The 9,768-nt window shown below is 63.4% G+C and overlaps 2 protein-coding genes across 4 annotated transcripts in view; both read right to left on the bottom strand.

The window, feature by feature from the left end:
* Positions 1–2,544, bottom strand: part of AMH (anti-Mullerian hormone) — a 3,448-nt gene extending 904 nt beyond the window's left edge. Inside the window, exons 1-4 of the mRNA XM_025042781.1 lie at positions 1,550–2,544; positions 691–833; positions 364–472; positions 25–272 (exon numbers count right to left, since the gene is read on the bottom strand). Of these exons, the coding sequence (XP_024898549.1) occupies positions 25–272; positions 364–472; positions 691–833; positions 1,550–1,988 (939 nt within the window). The 5' untranslated portion in view covers positions 1,989–2,544. The remainder of the gene's footprint in view (positions 1–24; positions 273–363; positions 473–690; positions 834–1,549) is intronic.
* Positions 2,545–2,672: 128 nt separating this feature from the next.
* SF3A2 (splicing factor 3a subunit 2) overlaps positions 2,673–9,768 on the bottom strand; it is a 7,974-nt gene continuing 878 nt past the window's right edge. The window contains exons 2-9 of one of the 3 annotated variants that reach the window (XM_006904069.3): positions 7,802–7,965; positions 6,505–6,576; positions 5,877–5,923; positions 5,245–5,354; positions 4,248–4,297; positions 4,029–4,169; positions 3,629–3,697; positions 2,673–3,525 (exon numbers count right to left, since the gene is read on the bottom strand). In XM_006904069.3, coding sequence (XP_006904131.1) covers positions 2,809–3,525; positions 3,629–3,697; positions 4,029–4,169; positions 4,248–4,297; positions 5,245–5,354; positions 5,877–5,923; positions 6,505–6,576; positions 7,802–7,927 — 1,332 coding nt within the window. In that variant the 5' untranslated portion in view covers positions 7,928–7,965 and the 3' untranslated portion in view covers positions 2,673–2,808. The other 2 variants (XM_025043010.1, XM_015585453.2) reach the window with 2 other exon arrangements.

The following is a 9,768-nucleotide window of genomic DNA, read 5'->3' as shown; positions in this document are numbered from 1 at the left end:
GGATTGGCTCCTCAGGCTCCGGGATCGGCCTGGAAGGCGAGGGGGTTCGGGTGTGGGCGTGAGGCTGCACCATCCCCACCTCCCCGTGCCCCTGGGCCAAGCCAGCGCGCACTTGGGCGACGGGAAGGGCAACGTGTCCAGCTGGCCGTGCGCGGGCATGGGTGCGGGCCTGGGCCCAGGCAGCAGCAGCAGGGCTGGGGTCATCCGCGTGAAGCAGCGGGGGTCGGTGCCGAACAGCAGCGCCTGCAGCTGGACGATGCTCAAGGGGGCTCCTGGGGGGGGGCGGGACACGAGGGGCTGGCTCAGGGTCTAGGCCCAGGGTAGCCGCCTGCCCACCCGCTCTCACCCTCTCCTGGGGCCTACCGTCTCCGCGGTGCTTTAGGGTTAGGGCCAGCCCCAGGCCGCGCCAGGCCTCCGCCGGGTGCTCCACCGCCAGGGCCAGGTAGCGGGTCTCCCCGCTCGGGCATAGACTCTGAGGAGATGGGCACTCAGCCTGGCTGGGTGGGGGCGCCAGGTGCCCGCCCTACCCTGCCCTCTGCCCTTACTACCCTTCATCTGGAGGTGGACCCCAGGAGCTGGAGGATGTCCACCTTGGATACTTGGTGCTTTTCCCTTCCCTTCGAAAACTCCTGCCCCTCCCCTGGGTGTCAGCTCCTGGGGACCAGGCAATATCCAACTCTACCCCTGTACCTGGGCGCCCAGCAGCCCGGCCCCCATGACAGTGACCTCGGGGCCAGGCCCGGGGTACAGCACCAGCAGCGCCAGCTCCAGGGGGCTGATTTCTCCGGGTGGGGGCTTCTGGAACCTCAGCGAGGGTGTTGGTTCCCACGTCACTATTGCCAGGACAACACGGAGGGGAGACACTTGAGCCACTGAGACACTCCCCTCACCCCAAGCCCGCCCTACAGTCCTTCAGGGAGAGCCCTACCCCAACCGGGAGCCTTGGGGAACCAGCAGAAGAGACTGGCCACCTCTGGACACCAGATGCTGGAACTTGCTAGGACGTGGGTGGTGACTAGGAGGGCTCACAGAGCGGGTGGTGGGGCTGCCGCCTATCCTCCCTGAACCCTTGGAGTCTCTCGGTTTGGGGATCTCCTGGAGTCACCTGAGCAGCCCCTTCCCCGCAGCAGAAGTGAGGCCAGTGGCCCTGGGGACAGGCCACCACCTCCCAGGCTGCCTGGTGTGCAGCAGAAGGGGCACTCCTGCACTGGTCATTCAGGACTGCTGGCCCCACCCAGCGGCTCCTCCTGGACGGAGGGGGGAGGGGGTACCTTCTCCGCAGCACGTGGAGGGTAGGGAGCCGGGCTTCCTGCCTCCAGACCTGGCAAAGGTGAAGGGCACACACCTCCCTGGCCACAAACCCACAGCCCAGCCCAAGGGAGCAGGGCCATCAGCCTCAACTTCCCTGGGAGGCCAGGGAAGGGCCTGGGGTCTTCCTCGGGAGAACGGTGGTCATCACGTGACTCGAGTGGTGGCCGGGGACCAGAGTAGGGTCTCCCGGGACCAGAGTAGGGTCCCCCACCCAGCCTGGTCGTGGGCCCCCACGTACCTTCCTCCAGGTGCAGGACCACCAGCCGCCGCCCCCTGGGCTCCTCCAGCCACACCTGGAGCCACTGCAGAGGGGGCATGGCAGCATGCCCAGTGCTGGGGGTGCAAACCCCAAAGGTGGCCAGGTCGCGGGGCCCCCAGAGAGCATGCCACACAGCCTCCAGGAAAGCCTGCTCATAACTGCTCAGCGCCCCCACCACCCGCAGGGGGGCGCTGCTCCCATTGCCGCCCCCGCCCAGCGTCACCAGGCACAGGGGGTCCTGCAGGCTGCCTGGCGGCCGGACCCCCGGGGGCAGCCAGTCCCAGTCTTGGTGAAAGATGAGGCCCCCCGTGCCTACAGAGGGCTCCCTGGGCAAGGTCTCCTGTCCAGGGGTCCCGGCCCTCAGCAGGGCCCCCACGGCCCACAGCACCAGGGCCAGCCTGGGACGCGCAGCCTGCATCCTGGGAGCTGCGAGGGGCTGGGCTGCCCCGGCTTATATGGGCGGGTGAACCTGGGATGTCTGTGCTAGAGGACGGCCTGTCTTCTCTGGGAGGAGACGTGACCTTGGGGGCCAGTGCCTGTGCCCGCCTGGAGCCTGGGCCTCCTCAAAGCCCCTTCTGTTTCAACTGGCGCCTATCTCCTTCCCAGCAGTGATACAAAGTGTGGCCTGTGACCAATTTGTCCAACTGTCCTTGACAAGGTTTTCCCGCCGGAGTGGGGAGTGACCAGCTCAGACGGACCAAACATCAACAGCCTCAGGGGCAGACCTGGAGGAGGGTGGCATTCAGGCCAGTGGGTGTGTGGCCTGAGGGTCTCCAGTCAGCTGGGGCCCGTCTCCTGCCCATCCACTGGGGACCCATAGGGCCACAGGAACAGTCATCTCGGACAGCAAAGGTTCTCTGCTGTCCACTCCCACGGGATGGACTCCAGGCCTGCTGTTGGCTGGCAGTTTCTGTACCCCTGTTTTCAGACGCAAGGACACAGCTGGCATGTTAGGGCACCCACCACTGTCCTGGTGAGCTACAGATGCTTGAGGCCTGACCCTGGACTGCCCTGCACGTAGAGGGGGCTCGTGGGCGAGTAGGCGCCACCACGTGTTCCCCACAGCGCCCCCCCACCCACCAATAGAGCAGCGCATTTAGACTCCAGAGAAAACTGTTTAATGAGATGGGGAACACAGGAAGGCTCCGTACAAAAAACACCTCCGTGCAAAACACTGACTTCAGCACAAGGGAAAACAGGAAACAAAACGCGGACTCGCAGGGAGAGAGCGTGGACCCTCAGTTGGTGGGGGGAGGGGGCGGAATGTTCCCAGGGCCGTCGGAGGGCAGCGGGGGCCTCAGCATTGGGGGCATGGGAGCTGGGGGGTGGACCCCAGGATTGGAGGGGTGAACTCCAGGAGGCTGGGGGTGGACCCCAGGAGCTGCAGGATGAACTCCAGGAGGAGGTGGGTGAACACCAGGAGGCTGAGGATGGATCCCTGGGGCAGGGGGGTGTACCCCAGGAGCTGCTGGGTGCACCCCTGGGGCCTGGGGGTGAACTGCCGGAGCTGGTGGGTGCACCCCTGGGGCCTGGGGGTGCACTCCTGCAGATGGGGGAGGGTGGACGCCCGGGGCTGGAGGGTGGACGCCCGGGGCTGGAGGGTGGACCCCGGGAGCAGGGGGATGGACCCCAGATGTTGGTGGGTGGACCACTGGGGCTGGGGGGTGGACCCCAGGAGCCGGAGGGTGGACCCCAGACGTTGGTGGATGGACCCCAGGAGCTGGGGGCGGCAGCTGGGGAGGGCCCGGGGGCCCTGAGGGTGCAGGCCCACTGGGTGGCATGGGGGGCAGAGGCAGGCCTCCTGGTGGGGGTGGAGGCAAAGACTCGGGCAGTGGCGGCCGTGGGGGCAAACCATTCATCAGTGGGGGCGGCGGGCGCTTCACTCCAGGAGGCCCGGCCGGGAGGCTCGGCGGGGCTGGTGGCTTCTCCATCTTGAAGTGGAACTGCAGGAAGAACTGGAGAGAAAGGGGAAGAGCTGACTGGGCCCTCGGGTGGGGGACAGAACGGCCAGGGCAGCCGCTGCCAGGTCCTGGAACTGCCCGGACCTGGGCGCCTCACCTGCTTGGTCTCCCGGTTCCAGTGAGTCCAGAACTTGCCCTCGGCCTTGTCAATCTCCCGGCTTGGCACCTATGCGGGGGCGCGGTGGAAATGAGCCTTAGACCCGGGGGCTACCCTGTGGCCTTGGAGCGGGCCCTTGCGAGGGGGTGACAGACGTGGCCATCGGTGGTGCTCTGTTGCCTGTGGCCCCACCACCCAGGGAGGTCAAGGCTCACGGCGCTTTTTGGTCACTGTCTATTCAGACACAGGACTTCACAAGAGCATGGACAGGCGGGGGGCTCTGCTGCGATGGGGCACCACCTCGTGACACCCTCTTCCACCCCAGAGGCAAGGCCCTGCCGGGAGAGGCACGCCCAGTGTGGGCTGGGCTAAGGGACAGGGACAGGGACCAGCGCCCTACCTTGAAGGCGATGGTCTCATAGGGCTCGGCGGCCATGAGCAGGTACTGCCAGCGCCGGTCCGGGGGCTCGATCCTCTGCTCGTAGGCCGACATGAAGCGGTGGCGTGGCATGATGCCCTCGGCGATCTCCGGGTAGTCGATCTGTGGGGGGGACACGGCCCAGTGGCAGCACCGCTCTCAAGAGCTCCCCCTCGTGACCAGCCCTGGGGCTCAGCTCACCTGGAAGAGGAGGCTCTGCTGGCCCATCTCTGTGTCTCTCTGCTTGGTCACTGCAACACAAGAGGGTCTCAGGTCCAGACTGGCTTGTCGCCCCCCCCAAGGCTAAGGACTCACTAATGAAAGGAGGGACACTGAGAAGTCCCGTGGCTGGGGGGGCACCGCCGAGGCCAGAGAGGGCTCTGTGCTGCAGGAGCCACCTGCCAGAGACCCCACGGATGGCGGTAGGAGAAAGGGCTCTGTGTTACCCTTCGTCCAGGCTTAGGACAGCCAAGCAGGGCCGAAGACACGCATAGGGGTGGGGCTGGCGAGGCTGCGCCCGCCCCCAAGATGAGGCGCCCTTCACAGCAGAGCTCAGCGCTTCCCGGTTGGCCCCGCACAACTCCGGGCACGCCACGTCCCTCCAAGCCCTCCAGCGTCTCTCACCACGTCAGGACAGAGACCGGGTGGCCTATTGTGGCCGAAAGGCCTTTGGTGGCCAACCACCTAGATCCCGACACCCCTGCTGACATTCACCACGCTAGCCTGCCCCAAGGCCTCTACAGTGCCCGTCACACACAAGGCCCCCCACCTTTTGTTAGGACGCAGTCTCCAGGTTCCGGCTTTTTGACCCAAGTAACGCAGAGTCCCCTCTCTGCCACTGGTCCCCGAGAAGCTGCCTTGTGGACCCTCACTGTTCAAGCCCGCTCTCTGACTGAGGAGCATGGACCACTCCAAGTGCATAGGATGGGGACACGCCAGGCCTGCTCCCACCCTCTCACTCATCTTCACCAGGAGTGCGAAGAGCTACACGCTCCCACGACAGCCTGGCAGGCACACAGGGGACGCCGTGCTCGCCACGGCCATGGCTGGGCAGTTCCAGCTGGGCAGGCGGGGACCTGGCAGGCAGCCAGTGAAGGCCAGAGCACAGCAGAGTCTATGGCTGAGACGAGCGAGGTCGCAAGGAAGGGCTCGCCCCATGGGCGCCAGCTGCAGGCCAACCCGCCCCAGCCAGACTCACCTTTGTAACCCGGGCGGCCGATCTTCACAAACTTCTTCACCTCCACCTTGACCTTCTCTGGCGCCGGCTGGGCGGGGGCCTCCTTGGCCTCCTTGGCGGCTCGCCGGGCCCTGCAGGCGGGACAGACAGAGCGCTGCGGCCCCTCCACATACAGACAGACACACACACACGCACACACACACACACAGCCGCCAAGGCCACAGGACCAGGAGCCAGGAGCCACCCGCCCCCACAGCGACCTTGTAGCACCTGTTAGGTGAGGGGTCGGGGGGAATCGGGAGGGGGTCCCACGTTTGAATGGAAGCGGCGATAGGACAGGTATGGGCACCTTTAATTTCTTGCCGCGTGTCCCGCCATCGCTCACTGGGGGCCTTCTGGGAACCCCACCTGTCTTCTCGCCATTCATGGAACCCCCATTGTCACAGGGTGAGGAGCTGTCCCCTGCTCCCCTCACATCTAGGCAGCTGCACCCACCCACCCATGCCGAACTGGGCTCGACAGCCTGACCGCAGGCCCCGCTGGCCCCCGGCCACCTCTGCGCCGTCACCTGGCGTGGCTGAGACAGCAGGGGAGGGCCAGCTCCTGAGCCCGGGTGCGAGGCTGGGAGCTGGGCGTGGGGCCAATGTACTCACAAGTTGGTCTGGTGCTTTTTCCCCTGGGTGTGTGCGAGGTAGCTCCCCTGGGGGGAAAAGGGACACGATTCAGTGAGTGGGGACAGGCCTGGGCTCCCCCTGCCTGCTGGGAGCAGGGCCCCTACGTCCACAGTGCAGGAGAGAGAGCTGTCGCACAAGACCGCTCATGGCACACTGCGCATGGCCGCCTGCGAATCGGAAATAGCGAGTGAGCGTCAGCAGCAGAGGCAGGATGGGTGAGGCCTGCGCGTCGCTCCGCGCACATGGGAGCCGCAGAGCTCAACGTCAAAGCCCGGGAGCGCCCAGGGCTCACAGGCATGCATCTGTGCAGCAACGGCCCCAGCGGAACTGAAGACGGACAAGTGGCAAGTCCAAAGCAGTGGTGGCCTCTGGGGACAGAGGGGCTTGGCCTCGTCTGGAGGGACCAGTGTCTCTCGTAGGGAGACACATTTGAGAGCACGGTCAGGCATGGGCGCCGGCCCCAGTCTGTGGCCTTCGGCCTCGGCCACATTCTGCACACGTGTCAGGTGAATGAGCTTCCGAGGACAGGGTGGGAGCCTCTGGTTAGGACTGGGGAGGGCACAGAAGGGGACGGGGAGGGGACGCGGGGAGCAGCGCTGAGGCCCACCTCGTTGTTGTGGAGTGTCAGGCACAGCTTGCATTCGTATGAGCCCAGGTGGTTCTTCATGAAGTAGGGGTCCTGGGGAGGGAGACACAGCCCTTCAGAAAGCGGGAGGTGGCGTCCCACAGCGCCCTCCAGCCCCACCCGGCACAGGGAGTGGCGGCTGGTCTCTGGAACAGGGGACTAGGAGCAGACTGGGGCCGGCTGGGCAGGGGACTGCAGCACTGTGGGGCTACCACAGGTCCCGTGCAGACAGAGTCCACTTGGCAGGGCCAGGGGCCAACTGTGCACCCGCAGCAAGCTACCAGGCAGGACAGGGTCGACACTGTGGCCACCGGCCTCCCGCCCCAAGCAGCAGGTGACTCTGGGCAGCCCCTGGCCCCACGTCTGTGGCAGTTTTGGGTCTAGGAGGAGACGGAGCCCCAACAGCATGGCTGTTCACCTGTCTCCTGGGCCGGGGACATCCTGTCACCCTCCCAAGTGCTGCGGCACAAACCGGACAAGTATGTGAGGTAAGGGAAGGTCCTAGAGACCCACGTCCTTGCAAGTCCCGTGGGCAGGACAGGCGACTGTCCAGAAACTGAGGCAGTAGGGGACGCGCTGCTGACAGCAGGGGGAGCAGACCGGTGAGGTTCAAACCCTAACTCCACACGCCATGTCACCTTCAGCAATGACAACCCCTCCTTCTGCATGACTGTTTCGTCTGGAAAAGGGGACCGTAACAGAGCTGACCCCACAGGGGAGGCCCGTGAGGAGCTCTGAGGGTGCCGGGCACATACCTCAGGTGAGGGGTCGGGGGGCATCAGGGGGGCTCAAAGTCTAAGGAGAACTAACTACACACTGACCATCATGCTCTAACCCGTGGGGCCACTCTGCCCCAGGAGACACTGGGTGACATCTGGGGACATCTGTGGTCGTCAGGACTAGGGGAACTCCTGGCACTGAGCAGCGGGGGTGGAGATGGTGCCCGACACCCCGCCAGGCCCAGAGGATGACCGGCCCGTGTCAGCAGTGCCCGAGGGAGACCCGGTCTGCCAACGGCTGTGTGGCAAATGAAAACGCTGCCCCTCGCTGCCCGCTGCCCACGGCCTGAGGGGGCTCCCGACTGGGTCTCCTTGCTACTGGTTCAGTGAACGAACAGAACTGAACCCCGCACAGTGAAAACCCCTTCAACCTTGGGCCGCTAACAGTGGTGGGGGGCAGTGGGGACCTGCGGCTCCAGGCCAAGTCGCCTTGTTCAGACAAGGTGCCCGAGGTCCAGAGACGGAGATGGCTGCGGCACAGTGGCGGGAGGGCGGCCCACCTTGTTGATGTCGATAGTCTCCAGGGCCAGCTGCCGCAGGCGCTCCCTGCGGTCCCGGTTGCTCTCGGAGGAGGAGGCCACGCCCCCGCTGCCGGTCTTGCCCCCGGGGCGATGCTGGAAGTCCATGGCGATGGCCTGGGGGCTCTATCAGACTGGAGAGAAACCTGCAGATCACAGGGCAGAGGCAGTGAGCCTGCAGAACCTGGGGACTCCCCAGGTCCGGTGGGGGGCGCCCGCTGCAGAGCAGCAGGCGAGACCACGCCCGCCCTCTCCATCCCCTGTCCCCATTGCAAGTCTAACCCCTGCCCAACCAGTCTTGTCTCTGAAGGACCGGAACGAGCCCAGTCCCTTCCCAAATGGCCAGAATAAGTCCCTAAGTCACGGGTGGCCAGCTGGGGTTGGGAAAATCACATATCCAAGATGCAGAACCTGGGGACTCCCCAGGTCCGGTGGGGGGAGCCCGCTGCAGAGCAGCAGGCGAGACCACGCCCCCCCCCCCAACTCCATCCCTTGTCCCCATTGCAAGTCTAACTCCTGCCCAACCGGAATGAGCCCAGTCCCTTCCCAAATGGCCAGAATAAGTCCTTAAGTCACGGGTGGCCAGCTGGGTTTGGGAAAATCACATACCCAGAGAACCCGACATCTCGGGGAAATCCAGACCTACAGAGACTTAACCCTAACCGCTCAGCAGTTACAGGAAGACTGCAGCCCACAGCGCACATCGCCCTCCCCGGCAGCACAACCACCCCTAACGAAAGGAGAGCTCACACCTTGGGAGGAAGGTCCATGCTCAGGTCCCTTGGCTCCTGGGCCTCTGGGCTGAGACAGGCGCAGAGAGCCCGCAGGTGGGGGCCAGGAAGGAAAGAGGGGATCCCAGCGAAGCAGGCCACTGATCCAACCTGCAGGAAGTCTGCCCCGCCCCTCCCCATGTGTGTCCAAAGGCAGGTGGTCCAGCCTAGGGGGACTTCAGGAGACTTTTCTGGGGAAAGTGTTCTTAGACACTGACAATGCGGGTCCCCCACACACCAAAGAAAATGCCAGCTGCTTTCCAGGCCCACTGAGACCGACAGATAAGCACGGCCATCATATATGCAGAGCTGGCAAATTCGCCTGATGGACACGAAGAATCACAAGGCAGCCGACCAAAAACAAAACAAAACAAAACAAAAAAACCCAAAACCCTACTGAAAACCTCAACAGACGATGACAACACCCTCCTTAATTATGACAACATCATTTTCCATGGAACCAAAATAAGAAGCCAAGGACTAATTAAAACCAGAACAAACCCTTGGAAAGCAGAGACCGGGTGAGCCAAACAAAAAAAAATTGAATACGAGGGCTTGGAGGTAAAACTCAAAGAAATCTCGCATGGAGGAGAAAAATGAAAAAAATAGGAAAAAAAGCAAAACCCTGGGCGAAATTCCAGAGAACAGAAAGAAAAGCTGGAGACTGTTATCAAAGAAATAAACATCAAAGAATAAGAGAAAATGCCCCAGGGCTGAAAGGACCAAATCCTTCAGACAGAAATGAAAAGATCCTCAATAAATGAGTCTTGGGACTTCACCCACCGAACCTCCTCTGTCCAGGACACAGAGAGAAGGTCAGAGGCAAAAGTCGGAGAGCAGACTGGGGACAGGCCTCTGAGCACAGCTCGGAGCAGGTCATGTCGGAGGAGCAACATGCCCACAGCTCTCAATGCGGATTTCAGCTCCAAATTTTAATTTTTATACCCGAACCGTGAGGGTAAATAAAGCCATTTTAGGTAACCGAGGACTTGAAATTAATCGAATTCCTCAAAAGCTATCTGGAGATGTGCAGATAAAGACAGGAAGGAAGAGGAGAGGGTCAGGCTGGAAACAAGCCGGGCCAGGGCTGTGCTGACAAAGGTCCAGAGCAAGGGCTTCTCTGCGAGGAGAGCGATCACAAGAAAGAGCAGGCGCAGGCCGGTCGGGGAGGGACGTTTC

The sequence above is a fragment of the Pteropus alecto genome, unplaced genomic scaffold (assembly GCF_000325575.1).
Source record: "Pteropus alecto unplaced genomic scaffold, ASM32557v1 scaffold30, whole genome shotgun sequence".
Lineage (NCBI taxonomy): Eukaryota > Metazoa > Chordata > Mammalia > Chiroptera > Pteropodidae > Pteropus > Pteropus alecto.
This window is presented reverse-complemented; position numbering and strand designations above follow the sequence as displayed.